The sequence below is a fragment of the Bombus huntii genome, chromosome 6, assembly GCF_024542735.1.
Source record: "Bombus huntii isolate Logan2020A chromosome 6, iyBomHunt1.1, whole genome shotgun sequence".
In the NCBI taxonomy this organism is placed as follows: Eukaryota; Metazoa; Arthropoda; class Insecta; order Hymenoptera; family Apidae; genus Bombus; species Bombus huntii.
Genome location: NC_066243.1, coordinates 18,501,624 through 18,526,078, shown reverse-complemented (window position 1 = coordinate 18,526,078; position 24,455 = coordinate 18,501,624). Strand labels below are relative to the sequence as shown.

The following is a 24,455-nucleotide window of genomic DNA, read 5'->3' as shown; positions in this document are numbered from 1 at the left end:
AAAGTTACAAATTAATAGCTTAAATGTTATAAATTAATAGCTTAAATGTTATAAATTAATAGCATAAATGTATACAATAACAGTTTAAATGTTGTAAATTAATGGCCTAGACGTTATAAATTAATAGCTTAAATGTTATAAATTAATAGTTTAAAAGTTACAAATTAATGGCTTGAATGTTATAAATTAATAGTTTAAATGTTAGAAATTAACGGCTTAAATGTTATAAATTAATGGCTTAAATGTATAAACTAACAGTTTAAATGTTGTAAATTAATAGTTTAATGTTGCAAATTAATAGCTTAAATGTTATAAATTAATAGTTTAAAAGTTACAAATTAATGGCTTAAATGTTATAAATTAATAGCTTAAATGTTATAAATTAATAGCATAAATGTATACAATAACAGTTTAAATGTTGTAAATTAATGGCCTAGACGTTATAAATTAATAGCTTAAATGTTATAAATTAATAGTTTATATGTTGTAAATTAATAGCATAAATGTTATAAATTAATAGTTTAAAAGTTACAAATTAATTCCTTAAATGTTATAAATTAATGGCTTAAATGTTATAAATTAATAACTTAAGTGTTATAAATTAATGGTTTAAATGTTATAAATTAATAACTTAAGTGTTATAAATTAATGGTTTAGACGTTGTAAAGTGCTAGTTGCAATGTTGTTATTTGATATTTTTTGTTTTATTTACCTTATATTTAAATTCTTCTTCGATGTTCACTCTCCGGAATTTCAGGCACAAAAGAGCTCGCGCGCGACTTCCGTGTTCCTTATATACTTTGACAAGATGCCGGTTTGTTAATCAAACGGTAACGATATTTTCACATAGCAGGGGACGGTTTTTCCATTATAACGAAATCAAATTGAACGATTTCTTAATTTTTATCTTAAATTGGCATCTTTAAAGATTTAATACGATATCCATTTTTATCATTTTAATAGTTTCTGCAAACTAAGACTAAATTCACACTTCTTTAATATGACTGTTCGACTATTAATTAGTTTGAACAAAAAAGGGAAAAAAGCCTAACGGCAGACGATGACGTTACTGTGAAATAAGTTAAGGTATTAAATAATCAGTCCGATAAAATTCATACTAAGCGTTATATTATATTATCGATATTCGTTCATTTACTCGTTCTAATTACAAAATGAAATGTTCCTTTTTCTTGAATAACACCTACATCACTGTTTGCGATAGTTAAAATTCTTATTTAATGCTTATTTAAAAGTCAGGTACCTTTTCAATTCTCCTCAAGTTAAACGAGTAAATTTACTCGTTATAATTGTAACATAAAATGGCTTTATTTCTTCAATACCGCCTGCATCGCTGTACGTGATACAGTTATTAATTATGTAGCGAACAATATGATCTAATTGGCTGTAATCACGGTTAGGTATTTCTTATTGATTCCTTGAAGAATGGTGTGATTCTTATAAATTAATGTTTTACATGTTGTCAATTAATGTTTCAGTTGCTATAAATTAATAGTTTAATCGTTGCTAATTATTTGCTTAAATGTTATAAATTAATGGCTTAGACGTTATAAATTAATAGCTTAAATGTTAGAAATTGATAGTTTAAATGTTATAAATTAATAGTTTGAGTGTTATAAATTAATGGCTTAAATGTTACAAATTAATGACCCAGATGATATAGATTAATAGTTTAAATGTTAGAAATTAATGGCTTAAATATTAGAAATTAATAGTTTAAATGTTAGAAATGAATGGCTTAAATGTATAAAATAACAGTTTAAATGTTGTAAATTAATAGCTTAAATGTTATAAATTAATAGCATAAATGTATAAAATAACAGTTTAAATGTTGTAAATTAATGGCTTAAACTTTATAAATTAATGGCTTGAATGTTATAAATTAATAGTTTAAATGTTAGAAATTAACGGCTTAAATGTTATAAATTAATGGCTTAAATGTATAAACTAACAGTTTAAATGTTGTAAATTAATAGTTTAATGTTGCAAATTAATAGCTTAAATGTTATAAATTAATAGTTTAAAAGTTACAAATTAATGGCTTAAATGTTATAAATTAATAGCTTAAATGTTATAAATTAATAGCATAAATGTATACAATAACAGTTTAAATGTTGTAAATTAATGGCCTACACGTTATAAATTAATAGCTTAAATGTTATAAATTAATAGTTTATATGTTGTAAATTAATAGCATAAATGTTATAAATTAATAGTTTAAAAGTTACAAATTAATTCCTTAAATGTTATAAATTAATGGCTTAAATGTTATAAATTAATAACTTGAGTGTTATAAATTAATGGTTTAAATGTTATAAATTAATAACTTAAGTGTTATAAATTAATGGTTTAGACGTTGTAAATTGCTAGTTGCAATGTTGTTATTTGATATTTTTTGTTTTATTTACCTTATATTTAAATTCTTCTTCGATGTTCACTCTCCGGAATTTCAGGCACAAAAGAGCTCGCGCGCGACTTCCGTGTTCCTTATATACCTTGACAAGATGCCGGTTTGTTAATCAAACGGTAACGATTTTTTGACATAGCAGGAGACGGTTTTTCCATTATAACAAAATCAAATTGAACGATTTCTTAATTTTTATCGTAAATTGGAATCTTTAACGATTTAATACGATATCCATTTTTATCATTTTAATAGTTTCTGCAAACTAAGACTAAATTCACACTTCTTTAATATGACTGTTCGACTATTAATTAGTTTGGACAAAAAGGAGAAACAAAGCCTAACGGCAATCGATAACGTTACTGTGAAATAAGTTAAGCTATTAAATAATCAGACGGATAATATTCATATTAAGCGTTATATTATATTATCGATATTCGTTCATTTACTCGTGCTAATTAAAAAATAAAATGTTCTTGTTTGTTGAATAACACCTACATCACTTCTTGCGATATTTAAAATTCTTATTTAATGCTTATTTAAAAGTCATGTACCTTTTTAATTCCTCTCAAGTTAAACGAGTAAATTTACTCGTCATAGTTGTAACATAAAATGGCTTTATTTCTTCAATACCGCCTGTATCGCTGTACGTGATACAGTTATTAATTATGTAGCGAACAATATGATCTAATTGGCTGTAATCACGGTTAGGTGTTTCTTATTGATTCCTTGAAGAATGGTGTGATTCTTATAAATTAATGTTTTACATGTTGTCAATTAATGTTTCAGTTGCTATAAATTAATAGTTTAATCGTTGCTAATTATTTGCTTAAATGTTATAAATTAATGGCTTAGACGTTATAAATTAATAGCTTAAATGTTAGAAATTGATAGTTTAAATGTTATAAATTAATAGTTTGAGTGTTATAAATTAATGGCTTAAATGTTACAAATTAATGACCTAGATGATATAGATTAATAGTTTAAATGTTAGAAATTAATGGCTTAAATATTAGAAATTAATAGTTTAAATGTTAGAAATGAATGGCTTAAATGTATAAAATAACAGTTTAAATGTTGTAAATTAATAGCTTAAATGTTATAAATTAATAGCATAAATGTATAAAATAACAGTTTAAATGTTGTAAATTAATGGCTTAAACTTTATAAATTAATGGCTTGAATGTTATAAATTAATAGTTTAAATGTTAGAAATTAACGGCTTAAATGTTATAAATTAATGGCTTAAATGTATAAACTAACAGTTTAAATGTTGTAAATTAATAGTTTAATGTTGCAAATTAATAGCTTAAATGTTATAAATTAATAGTTTAAAAGTTACAAATTAATGGCCTAGACGTTATAAATTAATAGCTTAAATGTTATAAATTAATAGTTTAAATGTTGTAAATTAATAGCTTAAATGTTATAAATTAATAGTTTAAAAGTTACAAATTAATGGCTTAAATGTTATAAATTAATATCTTAAATTTTATAAATTAATAGCATAAATGTATACAATAACAGTTTAAATGTTGTAAATTAATGGCTTAGATGTTGTAAATTAATAGCCTAAATGATATAAATTAATAGTTTAAATATTGTAAATTAGTAGCTTGGATGTTGTAGATTAATAGCTTAAATGTAATAAATTAATAGCATAAATGTTATAAATTAATAGTTTTGGCGTTATAAATTAATTCCTTAAATGTTATAAATTAATGGCTTAAATGTTATAAATTAATAACTTAAGTGTTATAAATTAATGGTTTAAATGTTATAAATTAATAACTTAAGTGTTATAAATTAATGGTTTAGACGTTGTAAAGTGCTAGTTGCAATGTTGTTATTTGATATTTTTTGTTTTATTTACCTTATATTTAAATTCTTCTTCGATGTTCACTCTCCGGAATTTCAGGCACAAAAGAGCTCGCGCGCGACTTCCGTGTTCCTTATATACTTTGACAAGATGCCGGTTTGTTAATCAAACGGTAACGATATTTTCACATAGCAGGGGACGGTTTTTCCATTATAACGAAATCAAATTGAACGATTTCTTAATTTTTATCTTAAATTGGCATCTTTAAAGATTTAATACGATATCCATTTTTATCATTTTAATAATTTCTACAAACTAAGACTAAATTCATACCTCCTTGATACTAGTTTTCGACTATCAATTAGTTTGGACAAAAAGGAGAAACAAAGCCTAACGGCAATCGATAACGTTACTGTGAAATAAGTTAAGCTATTAAATAATCAGACGGATAATATTCATATTAAGCGTTATATTATATTATCGATATTCGTTCATTTACTCGTGCTAATTAAAAAATAAAATGTTCTTGTTTCTTGAATAACACCTACATCACTGCTTGCGATATTTAAAATTCTTATTTAATGCTTATTTAAAAGTCATGTACCTTTTTAATTCCTCTCAAGTTAAACGAGTAAATTTACTCGTCATAGTTGTAACATAAAATGGCTTTATTTCTTCAATGCCGCCTGCATCGCCGTACATGATACAGTTATTAATTATGTAGCGAATAATATGAACTCATTGGCTGTAATCGCGGTTAGGTATTTCTTCGTTAAATCTATCGATGTATTAGGCTATTAGTGGGAGACTTATTGATTCCTCGAAGAAATATCAAATTCTATGAAAGTTAACTAAATGATTTTATTCAATTAGTATTCGTCAATGTTTGTCATATTCAGCAAGCTTCTTTTATAATAGATTATGCCACTGTATATTATGTTTGCCTATAGCTCTTTTTTTCTAATTCATTGATTTTATTATTAGTCTCGTTGGTTTTTCCCGTGAGTATCTGTTGTACGTACATCTCCATTATGCTCAGGTTTTTAACATCATCGGATAACTATCTTCTTTATAAAATAGTTCGTACAACCGTAAACTCGTACTGTTTTTAAAATCATCCGGTAAGTAATCATTACAGGAGTGAACTTGTCGAAGATTTCATGGGTGTGAATTTTCGTAGGAAGGTATAAAATGATTCGATTTATTGTAGCTGGTCTTTTTTTTTAATAAAAATTTATTTCATGTTGTTCCTGGCAAATGACATGGCGCGATTAATAACTATGATACACGTTCAGTATGGACTCCAGCTTGCTGCGATTAGGCCATTGAGAAATTAAACGAAAGACGGAGAAAGAGTAACGATCATTCTCGAATCTGGCGAAAGTCTGACGAATGTCATCTTTATCTTCATCTCAAATTGATTAGTTTCCATTCTCATTCTAAGACGAGTATCGCAGAGAGGTTCGAAAAATGATTTTTCGTTGGAAAGTCAGATTTTATTCAATTTTCATTTCTCCAATTTCTACGGAGATTTTCGTTCTTTCAGAATTTTCTTCTTATTTAACGAGTGCCTTGACGAAGGATTTCTACAGTACCAGCCATAATAGAGAGAACTCGTTTGAAACAGTTTATCGCTAGAAAGCAAACACATCATTGGGCTTTTGCACGCTTAGACTTGATATAACAGATTTTAGCTTATTTTTTTGTAATAATAAGTTACAGGTGCTTGGATAGATCTCTTTCTCAATCGAAGTCCTTTAATGTCTCGATGAAAGAAATTTTATATTTTAACGTTTCAATATTTTAATGATGCAATAGTATAATATTTTAATAAGAAGGGAGAAATGGTTCGTATACGATTCTATATTTTTAATCGGCAAAAATGAAGTTGAAAGGGTAGAAAAGCTATTGAAAAAAATTTGGATATCATCGAAGCATCTGCAGGTCGATCTTAATTCGATCTATCGAACGATGGCCCGCGGTCGGTTCGATCGTAACGTCGATTAACATTTATGAACGGCTGGACCCGCTAGTAACTTCAAAATACAATTTCTTTTGCCAAGAGGAAACATTGAATTATAGGCTCGCCCTACCAACTCAAGATCAACTTCAATTGACGACTAATTAGACTCTGAAAAGTTTCACATCCCTCACGATCACGACAGACATTGCGCGCGACGATTAATTCGTTTCGAAGTTTTTCTTTATACAGAACCAAACACGCGACCGATGAATTCACGGTAGGAAACGGTAACAAGGAGGGCTCGCCGCAGGAAATCCCCGACTCTAAACCCGCGAGCAAAGAGGTTGGAGCGGAGGAAGCGATGGAAGCCATGAACTTAGGGGATTAAGAAGATGCTCATCCTCCAGACCAATCTGGGACGGTTAAGACGGGCACAAGACCTGCTCTTTCAAACCATCCTGGAGAGCACGATGGCCCTAGCGGTGGTGGCCGAGCCATACAGAGTCCTGGACGCTCCGGACTGGGCCGGAGATACGGATGGCTGTCACCTGGACATCAGCACCGGGGGCGTCCGCCCACGGGGATCCACTGGAACGCGGCAACGGATACGTAGCGGTCGAATGGGCAGGAATGGTGGTAATGGACGTGTATGTGTCGCCCAACAGCGTATCGATTATTAATTTAATTTTCATGGAAATTTGATAACGTTTAATTTATCTTAACTAAGACAGCCGTATATAAACGATTCTATCGTTCTTTCTACTCGAACATGGATAACATTTGATATACGATTTATATGTCGGGTTTACATTAGAATTAGGGTTAGGAGCGTGAAACGAATCTTCGTTTGGATTACACGTTGTCGTTATGCAATAGAGAAGACATTGACTCGTGCAAATATGATTATCATAGAACTGGACAAGTAACCGTGGTAATTAGATACTCGAGAGACTAATGACAATGATCCTAGGTTCAATAACGAATCCGAAGAATGACTTTCCGTCCCGACGATGCCACAGAGGAAAACTATGATGGGATGTGTCTAAGGACACGAGATCATCGGATTCGTCGGGGATAGCCTTCGTTCGGAAAGTAAGGGAAATTGACGTTGCTGCTAATCGGTCAATCTCCATATGGGTAGTTAGAAAAAGAAAGCCGCCCTCGAGGGAAAGTTGCTAGTGGGAGACGCCGCTCGTTGAAAAATAGGTCTCCCCTATTTTCCCGTAGTTGGGACAAAGACTGTTTGTCTGTTTGAAGGACTTTAGGTAACTAGATCTTAGTGTTTATAACGGCCCTCGGGCTAGCTGATCGCGTACTGTGGAGACGCGTCGGCATCTGGTAACCATCATACCCGAAGAATAGGATCTGCGTGTGGCGAGCGACGGGACAGAAACCGTTGGAATGTTTACTGTCGCGTGCCGCTACAAATATTTCTTTTAAGGAGAGCGTCTCCGCAGTACATGTTCAGCTAGCCTGAGGGCCCGTCATAAATCTTAGGATTTAGTTGACTAAAGTCCTTCAAACAAACAGTCTTTGTCCCAGCTACGGGAAAATAGGAGAGACCTATTTTTCAACGAACGGCGTCTCCCACTAGCAACTTTCCCTCGAGGACGGCTAGCATCTTTTTCTAACCACCGATATGGAGATTGACCAATTAGCAGCAACGCCAAATTCCCTCACCTTCTGAACGAAGGCTATCCTCGACGAATCCGATGATCTCGTGTCCTCAGACACACCCCATATAGTTTCCCTCTGTGGCATCACCGGGACGGGAAAGGCATTCTCGCTCGCGATCTCATTGATGAAAGGAGTAACCCTTTATGACCAGTGAACGTTACGCGTCCGACTTAGATTTTGTGAGTACGTTCATCTATCATCCCGTCGACCGCGGATTCGTTATTGAACCTAAGATCATTGTCATTAGTTTCTCGAGTATCTAATTACCACGGTTACTTGTCCAGTTCTATGATAATCGTATTTGCATTAGTCGAAGTCTTCTCTATTGCATAACGACACGTGTAATCCAAACGAAGATTCGTTTCACGCCCCTAACCCTGATTCTAATGTAAACCCGACATATAATTAATCCTTTTTTTCCGCAATCACGGCTCTTTTTTTCTTCTATCTTTTCATCAAAAAAATATTTTAGACACATCCTATTATCCTACACTGTTATTTCCATTCACCAGCCATTTTCCACTTAATGAATTACATTTCATTCTCCTTCAGTCCCAACTTTCCTTTCTCAAATAACATTAAGCTTTTCAATAATTTCCTTTTTCCATTCCCTCCCGCTCAACCTTCTTCCAACGGATACATTTTTCTTCCCTGGCTCTGTCTGTAATGCGTCAATTCTCATCCACCCTTATAACTCACCATAGAATGATATTATTAAAGCTAGTAATTCTATATAATTCTATATAATTACTAGCTTTAATAATACCATTCCATATTATTACTAATAAGTTTCATACCTTTAAATAGAATTCATTTAACGTTAATCACTTTCCACATAGCATCCATGTAATTAGAAGATTCCAACGGTGTTCTTCCGTACTAATATATTTCCAGATCATAATTACTACCTTTCATAATGGTGTTCCATTACCCAATTCTATTCTATCTGTCATCTATATTTTTCAAGCCTAATTTCACAATTTATGGTCAATGGACAAATAAACAACGCACACATATATCTCCTAAATGTATCTTTATTTGTTCTTTAGTCTCCTAGAATTCAAACAAATCTATTCTTCTACCATCCACAAAATTATATTGCCTTACGTATTACCTATTATCTATTCTATTTGCATTTCGCAAACAAACCTCAATTTCTTCTCTCTTTTTGTTCCTTTCTTACTTGTTTCAAATTTCACGCGTCTAACCTACAACAATGGTTTTACATATCTGACATATTCACGTGCTTCTTCTTCCTGTTCTTCTTTACTTCACCCTTCTGCTACTGCTTGTTGTTATTCGTCACAGTTCATTTCGCCTGTGCTGCACCACATTTTTTTACAATTTTTATTTTTTTTACAATTTATACAAAGGAAAACAAATCGGTATAGCCTATAACCGTATATATGACAACTAGAATTACCCTTAGCGTAATATTTACCTGAATTTTCGATCAATATACCTTTATGTTGGAAACTTCCGAATACAAAAATATCTTACACAGATTCGACCACGTGACGTCCGTCTGCAACTATGGAACATGCGCTCGTCAGATGGCCGAATCACCGCGGACAAGATGTCCGGTCATGAACTACATAGAGTTCAGATCAACCACTCCGTCCAATAAATTATTCTAGTACTTTCGAATAAATTTAACCCGTATGAAAGACCCAATCAACCTTATTGCCTTTGTTACGTTATCGTGTCGACGTTATTAATCTTATTTCTTTGTCTTCCATGTTGTTTTAGTATCGTCTTACTTAGTCTAACTCCACTCATTATCCGTTTTTTTCCTTCTAGTTATTTTCTGTTTCTTCATTTTCCGTTCCCTTTGGTACAAAGTAGCGAATATAAAATTATAAAATTGTTAAGTATAAACTATGTCATATATCTTGTGTGTTCGTCGTTACATTCTCCGTTAAAACACTAGCCTAATAAAACTACACTGATAACCATTTGCGTGTAGATTGGCAGCAGAGCGTAACAGGCTCTGCGTAGCATAATCAGACGGCAGAAAGGCAGCAGAAATCCAGCAGATCCTGCGCAACTCCGACAATTTAAAGCGCACACATACTTTTATTTATTTAAATAAGGCCACTAAATTACTCTTATTACTATTATTGTAGTAGGCAAATGAATAATTTTCATATTACATTTTGTATTATTAATAAATACATATTTATTCTTTTATAGCATATAGTTTTATGTATAAATATAAATTAACGTTAAGCACCCAGTGCAATCCCCGATTTCCGGAATGTCCAAATACAGTATGTCCGTTTTAAATGTCCACGCATTAACATATCTCCAAGTATCAGAAATGCGAAAAGAATGTTTCGTATAAAAGTTGCTTGACACTTGACGGGGAAAAATTAATAAGATATTACCATTTCTTTCTACGTTCTTATCTAAAGAGATTTCAATGTCAATGTATAGCTTTTTCTAATGGTATTGTATATTTTTTTGTACACCGCTAGATACATATTTTTATTCTCTACGAAGAATGTATGAAGATATTGGGGCTGAGAAACGGTTGATTTAAAAAATATTGCAACTTTAATCTTCCAAAGTTTATCGTATGAAAGACAAAGAAAGACAACGCAATGTCTTACATTTCCGCAACAGTAAGGCGACCAAGGTACTAACGCGTGCGCTGCACGTCACATGAACGCACAACATATATATAGACAGAATACACTGTCATAGTGTACACACTGAATAGACAGAATACGTACAGGGAAAAGTTGTTCAAAATGTCCTATATTCGAAATATCGAACGTATCCAAAATTCATTGAAATCTATGAATAAGTAACTTTACTTATAATTAATACTATATTTATAATTAATTTGTTATTATTTTATAGTCAAGGGTCGTCGGTCGCCGGATTGAAAAAACTTATCTCGAAACACAAATCCAATACACTGATGATATTCGTTTCTAATTGAATTATAACAGATGTTTCTTACAATCTTGCATACGTAGTTATGATCGGATTTTGGTAATTATTTATATTAAGGAACACCAACGCTGATGACGTTGATTCTCACGTATGTCGTTAAGTACTTGATTCTGAGTAAATTTTTGCTGATAACTTCATCGGTGGTCTAATTATTGCTTTATTAGCAATTTATTGCTTAATTATTATATTTGTAGAAAAAAAAACTGTTCCTCTTAGTACATTGAATTTTGCCTATACGCTTGTATGCTTATTTGCTGTTCCTAGATTCAAGTTTCTCTTCAAGATTCTTTTCTATTCCTGTAGAGACTGCCGATGGATGTTAGACGCGAAAAAGGATAATGCGAGTGAAAAAGAAAGAGGGACTAGGTGTCGAAACGTTTGGCTTCCATATGAAATAATAGGAAGGAAATCTTTAACTGAAATATCAAACTTTTTTATTTTTCATTTGTGATGAATAGAACCTTTATCAACATGTTTTTTACGCGTTTCTGTTTGCTATAATTTGCGAACATATTCGCTTACTTCATAAATAATAATTAAATACATATCAGTAAGTAAATACAAAATTCAAGTTGTACCGTATTTGGTCTCATTTTAATTAAAATGTTCTTACAAATACGCTGACAAAGTTTCATTGAAAAAAAGCCAAAGATAAGAAAATTTCACTCTTCGATTAGTACTGACATACATACATACATCATCTGAACGATATCTGACACTGGATCGTGTTACACTACTCGACCGCGGCTGGCTCTGGAACTTACCGGCGCGTTATGTAGATTTCACATGATTGCCTACCTGTAATTTGATCCCCACCCTCCCATCCCTATGATGGGGATGACATCCGTGCGATTACCAAGAATAAGAGTAGATTCTTTTCCTGCAATTGTTATAGAAGTTTTCCTTTCCAGTATTCACTTCCATCCAGGTTCGTGCATGTCTCACGGTCAAAGTATCAGTGACATGCTACATATATGTATGTACTTTAAGCGAAAAGTGAAAAGGAAAAGTTCCAAAGGAGAAATAAGCAACTAAATAACTAAAGCGAAAAGATGGAAAAAGAATAATATCTTCGACAAAGTCAGATTTTAAATTGGATCTGAGGGTTCAACGAAGTCAGAGAAAGCGTTCCGTTGATCAACGCGTTACTAATTTTTGTTTTTATTGCGTTTATTGACAAAGGTTATTAAATATTACAACGAATCCAATGTTGGTTCTTACTTTAGGGCATTCGCAGATTATAATTTTTATCGTTTTTGAATAGCGATCACGACATTTGCTTTTTTTTTTTTTTTTGTTTTGTAATTTAATTACGATCAAGTTATTAGATATTATATGCCTTGTCATGCCATATTGAAATAAATAGTTGAAATAATAAAATAGTGAATAAAACGGATAATAAATAAAGTAGGCCACAATAAGAAGAGAGTACAACTAATGGAAACTGAGTAATGTACATATGTACATTAGTACAACATTAGTACATACATGTACAGACTGTATATAACTAATAAATTTAGGAAGTGTACTTTTTAAACTTGTATTACAGGCTCAGATGAAGAAGTTGTAAGAAGTGTAGCCTTTACTGTTTTTTTCGCGATTGCGATCAACTGCAATTTATTATGTAGTAAACTAATCCTCCTAATTTGTTTTAAATAAATTCAAATCGTTTGGCCTGATCGATTTTAAAAAAGTTATTCTGTTTTAAAGAGTGTACCAACACTTTTGTTCGTGACTACATATGTTTAAACACTTGAACGTTATTAATTCATAACGCTACTTAATTCTGAATATGAATGTTTCCTGTTCTTTCCAAAACATTATAGTATCGATCGCAAACTGCGTGAAGGATAAAAACTGACTGATTTGTATTTTTTCCAAATATGAAATATGCGTTGCATTTCTCACTGTCAATGTATTACAATAGCTAATTTTAATAGAAAATTATAATTTTCATTTATATTATACGTGAAGTATGGAATTTATTTCGTCTATTGTAAATAATTGAAATTTCATTAACTTTTATATATATATAGCGCACACTGAATACGTACATATTTTTTACATTTTTTGTATGTATAATTTAAACAGTGATAATGAAAAACAATCGTACGGCCTGGTCACATCATATAGCTTTTCTTTATAAAAGCCACGTGTTACTGCGAAAGCGTGATTATCAAATCTATTTGCCAGAGAAGCTGATTGGTTAACTCAAGGTCACGAAATCTGATCGTCCATGCTTCAAAGGAGCAGGCAGCAGTGCCGCTTCTGTTCTCTCGGTGTATAGTTGCGAAGTTCTGAAGAAAGCGCGGCAACCAGACTGCGTTCTTTTTTTATTGTTAAAGTTGCTATTATTGCATGCTTCTTAACTTGTTCCAAAGGTTAATTAGGAGAATGACTGTGGAAATCGATAAAGAAGAATTAAAAAAACGTTTGACACCGCTACAGTGGCACGTCACGCAGGAAAAGGGTACAGAGAGGTACGTATATCGGGAATTTAATTCACTTGCTATGAAATTAAAAATTGAATCGTGTCGATCTTTATATCGGTATATGTTATTTCTCGATTTCATTAGAAAATTAGTTGTAGCTGTAGTAAAGTTTCGTGTAAAATATAAATGTACGCCGCTATATCGTTACATACGAGTCTATACATGTAAACAATATTTTACAAAATTCTGAATTTTTTTATACAAACTTGAATAACGATGCTTTTAAATCCTGCAACGTGTAACCTATTAATAATGTACGTTTTATACATCTTGTAATTTCCCAAGGATTAATGTTATAATCGACGAGTTCGATTTTTTGTTACGTATAATTATCAACTAACAATGTCGCATTATTGAACCTTTAGTCACTTAGGTTTAAGTAAATTGCAACAGTCGCATGATACAATTTTCCAAAAATATTGTCGTACGATCGAAACTGGTTTACTTTTAGGTGATGTGAGACTAAAATAACTTTTTCAAGAGCATGTATTGGCTTGACTTTGCGTCATGACCGAGTGGTTTAAAAATAAAGTATAGGTCCTCACAATTAACTTCCTAGTGTACATGCATCTTCATGCTTCTAATTGTTCTTTGTTTCTCCATGCAGACCTTTTTCTGGTTGCTACAATAAATTCTATGAGAAAGGCACGTACACCTGCATAATCTGTGATCAAGAATTATTTTCTTCTGACACAAAGTACGATAGTGGTTGTGGTTGGCCTGCATTCAATGAAGTATTGGAACAGGGACGAGTCAAGTTAACCAAAGATACTTCACATGGTAAGCGGATATATGAATTTTGATTTACTGACAACACTTTTAGAATTATGCTCGGATTCTTAATACAATAACATAGTATTCATCATGCGTATCATTTTACATTAATTACATATATCTATTTAAATGGTACATAGATAAACTCCTTATTATCAAATTTGACTTATATGACAGATTGAGATATAACACAATATCATATCATATCACAAACATTAGAGTTTTATCTGTTTACCATTCTTGTACATTCTTCATTTTTTCTTACAATTACTCTATCACAAAACCTTTCCTAAACTTTTAGTTCTGCTACTGTCTCGTAGTCTCCTAAGTCTTCTGTAATTTGTTTATCATTTTATTTGGTCAAATCTTTGCAATATTTTACATATAGTACAGACATACATACACAAAGTATTATAATATCAATTAGTAAAATATATTGGTACAGTATATTATATGCTTTATGCGTGATAAGTTTATCAACATAATTCAATTTTTGTCACAGATATATACATGTTTTTAATGTATAAGAACAAAATGACTTGTACACATTTATACTATTTGTATAATTTATTTATATTAAAATTATAATACTTGGGAGGCAATATTCCTTGTATCCTTTACCTCGCATGTTAATGCTTAGAGTGTGATTTGTGTTAGACTTACATCGCCTATTGTACAAACTAAGGTCATAATTATCCATTAAAAATAATCCTTTCTATATCTTATTTCTGTATATATGAAAAATATAGAATTAATCTTTTTTTTTTTTTTTTTTTTTGGTATTTAATCATGTAATAATTCTTTACATATAGCTTTGCTTTATGTAACATTAAGATTTTAATAAAATTATTATAATTATTAAATACTTTGCTTATATGAAGACTAAATAATAAAATTACAAGTTTAAGTTTGCATTAGAAGAGAGTATGCGTTTTATAATTTTTGTTATATCGATTACTAAATAATTCATACGTTTGTTGGTACTAGTTACGTTGAATCTTACTTATACATGTAGAAATACATTGGCAAATAATGATGTATAACATGTAATATTAACCAGGTTGTGACTAGAATATTTGATTAGTTATTTGAATGTTACTCTATATGCCACTTACAGATAACAATATTGTAGTAATTTATTCATAAAAGTAGGTTTGGCAATATGTTTAAATCATGTTAATTAAATGAAGATGTTTCTTTCAAATAGTACCATAAAAATATTTGACTAAAGAGGCAAATATTGCTCTGAACTATTTTAATATATCTTTTAATTTTGTCATACAATATCAAGACAATTAGATATCAAAGGGAAATTTGGACAGAGCTTCGATGGATGAGTAAAGCAAGGGACAAGATTACGGGTATTGATTAGAATGTGTAGCTATTTCTTACTTTACGCATTATTTTAAGGATATAATTAATAATCACAGATATATCTTTATTTTTACTTAAAACTTCTATTTCTTGTGAATACTTATTTAGGTAATTGATTTTAATTTTCGTTACTATCAGTCTATAGCTTTTATTAATATTAGTTTACTGTTTTTGGTGCTGCTATAACTGGAAAATATTTAGAGTGAACAAACAAAGGTGTTGGTCTGCGTTTAATCACACTCTATTATTCTATTTCCTTTGTCTTCCTATTGCTCCGCTACCACCACTTCACTTTCACCATTGACACACGAAAACTGCGTCGACAATTGACGTACAGTTGGTGGAAATCTACTACTGCTGATCGCAAACCCAGATATGGTGCGGACCGAGGTGACCTGTTCAAAGTGTGGTGCACATTTGGGACATGTATTTAATGACGGGCCAAAACCTACAAGGAAGCGATTTTGCATCAACTCGGCATCCATAAACTTTCATTCAGCGGGAGAAGAGAAAAAGATGACATCATAAAACTAAGGAGGGCATAAATTTTTAATAAAATTTTTGAAAATGTTTAAAATATCTAACTTATCTTATTGACAGAAAGAATTTATATTTCTTAATAAAATGTGACTCTATTTGATATTTTGTAATTTGCTGTTACTGTTTTGTTACTCTTCGGAATTATAAAGTTCCTTTAATGACAAAAGCAATCATGTTATTAAGAAACAATAAATATTTTTATGTTAAATCTTAGCATACATATTCCATAGTTGCTATGAATATATGTCTTGTCTATGCGTCGTAAACTCTGAGATTAATAACATTTATTAGAAAGCATAGATTATAATACACAGATGTACATCCATAGCGACAAATCTATTAATGGGATACTAGTGAATAATAGTGAATATCTGCATTATTATAATCTTAGAATAAATTCGATTCTGTACATACACTCTAAATGACTGTAAAATAATACATTTAGTGTGTATAAAATATAAAAAATTAATGTAAAACACTTATCAACTAACTTATAAAAACATTCTATTATTTTTTCATGTTACACATTTCATGGACAGAACGTGTAAATAATAAGTACTATTTATTTGTCTGAATATATATGCTAATAATATAAAAAGTTTGTTATACTTTGTAATTATTTGTGGTGCACAGTCTTTTATATCCAAAAAGAAAATCTAACTACATTTGAGTTTCATAAATTTACTCTACTCTTACTGTATCTATAGAAGAAATACTTTATCGTTCAATATTATAAAATAGAAGGAAGGATGATTTCATTCAAAGAACTAGGACGTTTTGTTATAAAATGTTTCCTTATATTTTAACGTTTCAAAACAAACTAAAAGATGTTACAGTACAATATATACGCAAATTCTAGGCATAATTTTTACAATAATTCATTATCCATTTGCTGCTTTCTTTCATTTTTAAATTCGACACTGTTAAGTATTAGTTTTCCTGAGAAACCAGAATTTTACCAAATATTTTCAGTAGATAATAAAAGCCAATTTTATACAAATAGAGGTACAGTTGAAGTGGGAAATTTTATTAAAAATTTGAAGCCAAAACGTTTACTGTGACATGTATAAATGAACTAGCGGCTTCAGTATCAGTAGGCCTGATTTATTTTATAATTGAGATCTCGAAGCATTTTCAAAAACATCATAAAAAAAGGTATTGAAAACATGCATATACATACTTAACTTGATTTGTGTATAGGAACCTATTTCATAGTTCTAAACTGACAATAATACATTCCTTATGAGGATACATAAATGCACTTGCAACGGTAATCAAGATGAAGATGCAAAAACATTTACACTTGTCCACATTTTTATTATGTGTTTTATACGTAATTTTGTATTGTTCATCAATATTAAAATAATGACGATTGCTTGCTAATTTTATAAATAATGTTTACTTTTATTACAGTAAGGCATATTAATACAACTTTTGTACTTTTGTTTATTCTCTATACATAAGCAACAGGATTCATTCAAAATATTCATATTTCTAATTATTATTTGCATACGTTTCTATACAAATTTTTCAAAATATGGACAAGTAAAATTTTGCATCTAACTTGCCTCGATTTACGAATAAAAATGAATCTTATAGATAGCTACTACTTGTAGCTGAAATATGCTTAATAACTGTCGCAGTAATATAATAGACATAAAATGGACGTTACTTCTTTTTTCTAAAGATATTTGTGAAAATGCAGGACCTCGTTCAGTATTTCTGATCGAGTTGTTAACGTCAATTTTGACCCTGAATCTCATTTTCTTTTCTTCTTTTTTTCTTTTTTTTTTTTTTACAGAAATGTATATTTATTAATACTAGACGTGCACAATTATTTCGTTTTCTATACCTCCTATAATTGCTTACAATTCCTAGAAAATTTGAAGTTGATGCTGAAACAAAATAATGCAAGAGCTCGTTCTTACAGAATACTGAAACAAATTCCATGCGATTATATATTATAATCCCTGATTCTTTACAGGTAAGTAGATTTACCCTTCAGCATACAACTCCAAATTTAGGCGTAAGCGCACAATACAAACTGAGCTGCTTCGTCTGTCAAGTATAATTAGACATTATCGATTATTATAAAAAACTAATCAGGCTTTTTAATATTACGAAAGTAATAAACTCAGTAAATAATGAATATATTATTACATATACGATTGTTCATTACCAAATAACGTATGCATTTTCCTTTTTTTTTTCCTTTTTTTTCTTTTTCTTTTTTTGTTTCATATGTAATATGTTAATTTCTTCAATATCTATTATAATTTTACGTGGCGTTCTTTAGCTTTAGTTTACGATAAACTCCTATACGTAACGAAGATGCAAAGAATAAAAGTAACAAATTCGAAAGTTCGTATTCCTTAAACTAAAAGTATCCAAGGTTTCATTCTCAGTAATATAGTATGTTTAAGATATAATATAATTAGGAAAGACATTAATTATTACGTTTAATGTAGTACAACCATACGTAGAAACCTTGTCTTATATAATCATCGTCAACATAAATTTATATATTTTTTCTCAATCTGTATCTGTATTAAACAAAATATGAAATTATTCTGTTGATGGTTCAAGATCATAAGGAATCTAGCGCGAGTTTTTCACGTCTCTAAACATGACAAGACAGGCACTTTATAGTGTCACAAAATGTTCCTATATCTGAACCTTGTTTTAAAATTTCGTCCATCATCCGTTCACTTCTTAATAAGACACGTTAAAGACAACTTATGTTTGACCTGTATCGAAGAACACACGTAACTAGACATTCGTCTATAGAAAGATGTTCTCACATCATAATATACTTTAGCAACAGGGTCGATATTTTAACGTGTCCCGTCAGCGATGCAAATGAGAAAAAGTACTTATATTTTATCCTACAACTATAAATGAACAGCTTTAAATAAGAATCGCGTGTATGAAATTCATCATAAATTTCATTATGTATGAAATTAATTGCCTATACTATATACAAATTAACATAATAATGCAAAAGTTGCAGTGTCCAAATACTTAAAAGATTCATTAAAACTTCAGTTTAATATAATAACATAATGAAGTTTACTAACATCCAATTGACAAGAACGTGATTCTTGAGAACGTTTAAAACAAGTTAGGCTATCGCTTATACATCTACGTCATACTGACAGACCAAAGACTGAAAACATATTGCTCTGCTCTCCATATCTTCATTCAAAAAATATAAGTCTGACACGAAGATCAATTTTCTTCTTCTACGATTTTTTTTTGTTAAACCATAATAATATATTAGAATAGGTCCTATGTACTTGTTCACATTTGTTTTGTGGTATTATCTAATAAGGTTTTTGCTATAAATAATGTATGTTTGTAGCTAACTCTGATCTTCAATTTTAGAGTCAGTAATACTAGCTTTATATTTTTAGAAAATAACTGACAGTCGCTTGAGAATCCTCGATGACAGTTCGGTATTAGTACAAGAGCTCTTCAGGCAACAACCCACTCGTACAGTTTATCTTTTACTTTGAAGACTATTTAAATAAAATGTTGAACTCTTAGTAACTAATATATACCCATCGAGGAATACAAGATTTCTGCCGTCAGATCGTTCACAGTTCTTCTGATTTAACTTGATTTCCTCGCAACATGCGAGAATCGAGCAATTTAAAAACTTTGAAACCATTTCTCGATACTTTTCAAGGTATCGGATAAGTTCTATCTATCTATCTATGACCTATATATATATATATATATATATATATACATATATATGTATATATGTTTATAAATATATATATATATATATATATGTATATATATATATTTATATACGTACGTACATACATACATACATACATACATACATATATATTTATTTATTTATTTATATATGTTTATTCATTATTTATTATATATTATTGAATTATTGTGCCGTTCCATTTTGGGAGGGTGATTCATTATTTTTCTGCAAAATTATATTTTTATGATCATATCATAATACCACTCTTCTAATTACCTTTAGCAGCTTCCTTCGCTGCCATTATTAAAGGTGTTAGGGAAGCAAGTGGCCTTGCTAATTTCAGAAAAGGATGCTGCAATTTGCCATAAAAGTACAAATTTTATTAAAAGTTTATTCCATTTACGTAAATTTAAATATAAAACATATATTAATTGTACTTTAGGTTAGTATAAAATATTGTTAGAATTACCTTGAGTAATTCTGAAGCCGCTGATCGTTTCTCCACTTCGACCTCCAAACACTGATCCAAAAAGTCTTGAAAAATTCCTGACAGTTTATCCTTTTCTTTGATTTCAGGTTTACCATTTGTTGCGATCAAATATAATGCTCTTAATGGATTTTCATTTAAATATGGTGGTTCTCCTTCTATCATTTCAATAGCCATTATACCCAACGACCAGATATCAACCTATAAGATTTAAATAATTTATAAATATTATAGTACAATAGTTATATAGTAATTACTATATAGACATTGCAATGTAATAGTTGTAGAGTATCATTCTTTTCATTCACCTTTGGACCATACTGTTTTCTTGTAACTACTTCTGGCGCCATCCAATATGGTGTACCAACCATTGTAGTTCGTTTGCTTTGCTCTGGTGAAATTTGTGCACAAAATCCAAAATCTGTTAATTTTACTCCACCGTCTAGTCCAAGCAGGATATTATCAGACTTAATATCCCTGTGTATAACTTGATTACAATGAAGGAACTCCAAAGCTTGTAGGACCTCTCTACACACTGCTGCTATTTGACCCTCATCCATACAAGTCTCAGTTACAACATCTGTCAAACTACCACCAGGCAAATATTCCATAACTACCCATAATTCTTCTCCTACGAGGTAACTATCCAAGTAATTTACAACATTTGGGTGCTTATTCTCCCGCATAACCAATATTTCATTTATTATTAACTCCTTCTTTGGTTGTTGTGAAAGATTCATTTGTTTTATTGCAACTTCCATACCTGTTGATGTTTCAATTGCTGTGTACACCGTTCCCGAAGCACTGGAAGATAACATTAAAAATATATAAAAATGCAAAAAAATTCCATAAGAGAATATTTACATTTTATATTATTTTATATTATATAACTTACCCCTGCCCTATTTTTTCCATTTTCGTATATTTCCTATTTGGGTCACCTACACTTACAATTGTTCTTAATTTTTCTAATATTTCATCATCTGACATTTTTTTCTTTCTAGCTTTATCACTTTGCGCTGGTCTTGTTTGATCGGTTGTCGTTGATGTAGGAGTCGCTTGATTTTTATTTCTATCCAGTTGTGATTGATGTGGCTGTTGCGGCGTTCCGTTTCGTTGGGGTGATCCTAACGTGGTAGTTAATGGAGGCGGTGGTTCTTCTTCTATTGGCTTTGTATACTATTGCAAAGTATTTAATTTTTTAGTTTAGTACTTACAACACTTAAATATAGAAAAATAATTCTAATTTTTGACAATTTGCAGACAGTTATTACTTACGATCGATTTCGTACGTTCGGGCCTAGCAGAAATCGGTGGTGGTGGCGGTTCATCTTCCTGTTCGGAACTAGTCGCGCAAGCATCCGTTGGTGTACTACTTGGACTACTGCTACTTACTCTATAATTTTATATACAGAATAAGTACAAAAATAGGAAGAGAAAGAGATTTGGAAGCATATGAGGCTTACCTGCTGAGCGAATGTTGAGAATGAGAACTTCCAGAAGCTTGTGACATTGCTTGACCACGAATATTTCCTCCTCCTCCTCCTGTCCCAACACCTATACCCACCATGCTTCTAGGACTACTGGCTCTCTCAATAGGAGCTGCACATAAAATTTCCTGTGCTTCATTCGTTAATGTATATATAACTGGCATATGATAATAAGAACATTATAGATTAATCTTTATGTAAATGTTATTAACTTACCAACCACCCCAACCATTTTTGTAGTTGTCATGTATTTGGAACCTTTTGTTTCTTTACTGCTACTGTCATACCAATTCAGAACATCCAATACAGCCTGTGGATTTTTCTTCTGTTCTTGTTTACTAATATTACTAGACATAAGCAACCTTGCCCATGCTTCTGGCATCCCCTAAGAACAAAAGTTATATTTCAAAGTAATCATTAATAGTCTTACATGTACAAAACTTTAAAGAAGATGTAACTGATAGGTTAGGATATAATATTTACAAAAGTATAATTCTCAAAGTTCTGAAAACTAAGAGAACACCGTGCAAATATAAAATATTTAAGACTCCAATTGTTACAGTTGTTGAATAAATAGTAAGATTGTAAGCACTCAAACCAATGTTAAAATTCATTCTGCAAGAAAGCAATAATATTAAATGCAACGTTGACTAAAGCATCTATAAATCTACTAAAGCAGCTATATGCTTCTAATCTATGATAAACTCTAAATTTTGAAATAAAATATAACAACTTAATCCTGTTAATTGCAACAAAAACAAACAGTTAAATTAAGTGTATGTATAATAAGAAGGATTATAAACAAACTACTTTTGTGGTCATTTTAAATTACTTACTTTTAATGGCAGCTTGAAAGAAATACGTGTCTAGTTAGTTTTTCATGTGAAAAAATAATAGGTATAAGAAGCATCAGACAAATTACCAAATTACTTTTCCACAATGTCCATACACATGTGAACAAGTGATGAAAATTTATTTTTTTTTTTTTTCGGTACGAAAGATCCATTTGAGATATACTTTTTAGACAAAGAAAATTGTTTGCATTAATATTTAATAATACATTACTAGTTGCTCTTACGATGACACACGTTTCACAAATGAATTATTCTTCACATACATATATATATTCATTTATCACAAACACACTCGCACACGCACACATACATACACGCACGCACGCACGTACGCACAATTTTAATTTATTGAAATATAATAAAAATTGCACTACAAAGTAAATTAAATTCTATCCAGGTTGTAGTACTGTAACTTACTTTATTTCCACATATTTTTATTATCATTTATTATGCAATATATTAATACATGAATAAGCCAATGAAAATTGCAAAGCGATTGCTAAATATTACCTATTAATAAATATCAATTTAATAATGTTCCATTGGTGAAAACAACAAATAAAAATTCAATCAGAGATGTTTCATATCTAAGAATTAGTTCTGTTTTTCTTGCATTGTCAAAAGGGATCTTGGAGAATTTATGTAACCAGTAATGTAATGCAATAAAGAATTACTATGTAATGTCTATGTGGATGCTCCGTACCATTGTATAGTAGCAAAGCGGAAAGCGAGTGCATCTTGAACAATAGTAACAAATTGCAAATAGTGAATTGACTTACCGTAAATTCACCAGTAACAGCGTCAAATCCAACATGTACAGTATGTTCAAAGTTGGTGGGATAACTGATGTTGGGTTTATCCTTATTTTCTTTTACCTTCATTTTGCTTTTCAATGTTTTCTTCTTACGTTCATCAGAATCAGGTTCCTTAGGTAGTGGACGCATATCCACTGGTAAATTAGGTGTTGATTCACCTCTGAAACATGTTTAATCTATCATTATCTAACTAGTGATATCAAATGAGACAAAATAATCTTACAGTTATACATTCACTTCTATATACATAAATTATACATAAATAGAATTTGTAGATTAAATGTTATATTGGATACTTTAATATATATTTTATTATTTATATATTTAAGTAGTAAGCTATTATTTATAGAACATACAAATATATAACTAACTTTTACATTCGTTATAACAGCTTTTATGTCTAATACATTCAAAATATGTACAAAATTAATATAAAAATTATAATACATATAATACATATATATGTATAATACATATATATATATATATATATATACACACACGTTTGTTAGTAAGACTGCATATAAAGACTTAAAAGGATGGTCTCCCACATCAGAATGTCATCGTGTCTGAACTGTAGGATTTTATTTTTAGCAACCACTAGATTAGTGTCTGTTATCCTATTTTTGGAAGATGTAGACATTTACTTATTGTAAAGAAAATAATAAAAATGTAATGTGTAACAAACTTATCAGCTTTTAGTGTTACAGAACAGTGTTCTGATATTACATCTATTATATTACATAGAAATGTATAGAACTAGAGAATGAAACATTAGACATATCTGTTACTGAATATATATTAAAATATCTAATATTAAATGATATATTCTTTCATTGAGAAATTTTTCGGTACTAGTAAATTATAACAACATAATAATATAGCATAGAATATATAGTTACCTATTTGATGTAAGTCGTACAGGAGGTGCAGGGGGTTTGTCTTCTTCATCTGACATGTTGTTTCTACTTTTGTCCCTTTGTTGCCAATCTACCTTACGTTGCTGCGTTTCTATAATTTTGTTCAAAGATTTGTTTAATACTATTAGCCCTTGCCTCAG

At 30.5% G+C, this 24,455-nt stretch overlaps 2 protein-coding genes and 2 long non-coding RNA genes across 6 annotated transcripts; 2 read left to right on the top strand and 2 right to left on the bottom strand.

The window, feature by feature from the left end:
• The first annotated feature begins 4,685 nt into the window (after window positions 1–4,685).
• Window positions 4,686–10,073, top strand: LOC126867113 (uncharacterized). Its single transcript, XR_007690150.1, has 2 exons — window positions 4,686–6,851; window positions 9,386–10,073. It is a non-coding gene; the product is annotated as an uncharacterized LOC126867113 (long non-coding RNA).
• Window positions 8,898–9,392, bottom strand: LOC126867112 (uncharacterized). Its single transcript, XR_007690149.1, has 2 exons — window positions 9,031–9,392; window positions 8,898–8,934 (listed from the first exon to the last, which is right to left on the bottom strand). It is a non-coding gene; the product is annotated as an uncharacterized LOC126867112 (long non-coding RNA).
• A 2,998-nt stretch (window positions 10,074–13,071) lies between the features above and the next one.
• On the top strand, window positions 13,072–16,638 carry LOC126867111 (methionine-R-sulfoxide reductase B1). 2 transcript variants are annotated; one of them, XM_050621278.1, is made up of 3 exons: window positions 13,072–13,322; window positions 13,942–14,114; window positions 15,820–16,638. In XM_050621278.1, the coding sequence occupies exons 1-3, from the start codon at window positions 13,201–13,203 to the stop codon at window positions 16,008–16,010; spliced, it is 486 nt and encodes a 161-aa protein (XP_050477235.1). In that variant the 5' UTR covers window positions 13,072–13,200; the 3' UTR covers window positions 16,011–16,638. The 2 variants fall into 2 exon arrangements, with proteins under 2 accessions (XP_050477235.1, XP_050477236.1); XM_050621279.1 differs by having other exon boundaries at window positions 13,073–13,322; window positions 15,856–16,638.
• A 159-nt stretch (window positions 16,639–16,797) lies between these two features.
• Window positions 16,798–24,439, bottom strand: LOC126867107 (serine/threonine-protein kinase Pak). 2 transcript variants are annotated; one of them, XM_050621266.1, is made up of 10 exons: window positions 24,298–24,439; window positions 23,360–23,555; window positions 22,563–22,574; window positions 21,943–22,111; window positions 21,703–21,838; window positions 21,515–21,632; window positions 21,132–21,415; window positions 20,545–21,040; window positions 20,219–20,437; window positions 16,798–20,101 (listed from the first exon to the last, which is right to left on the bottom strand). In XM_050621266.1, exons 1-10 carry the CDS (start codon window positions 24,351–24,353, stop codon window positions 20,018–20,020), a joined length of 1,770 nt encoding a protein of 589 aa, XP_050477223.1. In that variant the 5' UTR covers window positions 24,354–24,439; the 3' UTR covers window positions 16,798–20,017. The 2 variants fall into 2 exon arrangements, with proteins under 2 accessions (XP_050477223.1, XP_050477225.1); XM_050621268.1 differs by lacking the exon at window positions 22,563–22,574.
• Window positions 24,440–24,455: the final 16 nt, after the last annotated feature.

Excerpts from the sequence above, each read along its gene's own strand:
- LOC126867107 (XM_050621266.1), bottom strand. The coding sequence starts at position 24,353 with ATGTCAGATGAAGAAGACAAACCCCCTGCACCTCCTGTACGACTTACA. Across the intron at positions 21,839-21,942 it reads AAAAATGGTTGGGGTGGTTG|CTCCTATTGAGAGAGCCAGT; the intron begins GTAAGTTAATAA and ends TTTTATGTGCAG. Across the intron at positions 21,416-21,514 it reads CCGAACGTACGAAATCGATC|TATACAAAGCCAATAGAAGA; the intron begins GTAAGTAATAAC and ends ACTTTGCAATAG.
- LOC126867111 (XM_050621278.1), top strand. The coding sequence starts at position 13,201 with ATGCTTCTTAACTTGTTCCAAAGGTTAATTAGGAGAATGACTGTGGAA. Across the intron at positions 13,323-13,941 it reads CAGGAAAAGGGTACAGAGAG|ACCTTTTTCTGGTTGCTACA; the intron begins GTACGTATATCG and ends TTCTCCATGCAG. Across the intron at positions 14,115-15,819 it reads AACCAAAGATACTTCACATG|TTGGTGGAAATCTACTACTG; the intron begins GTAAGCGGATAT and ends ATTGACGTACAG.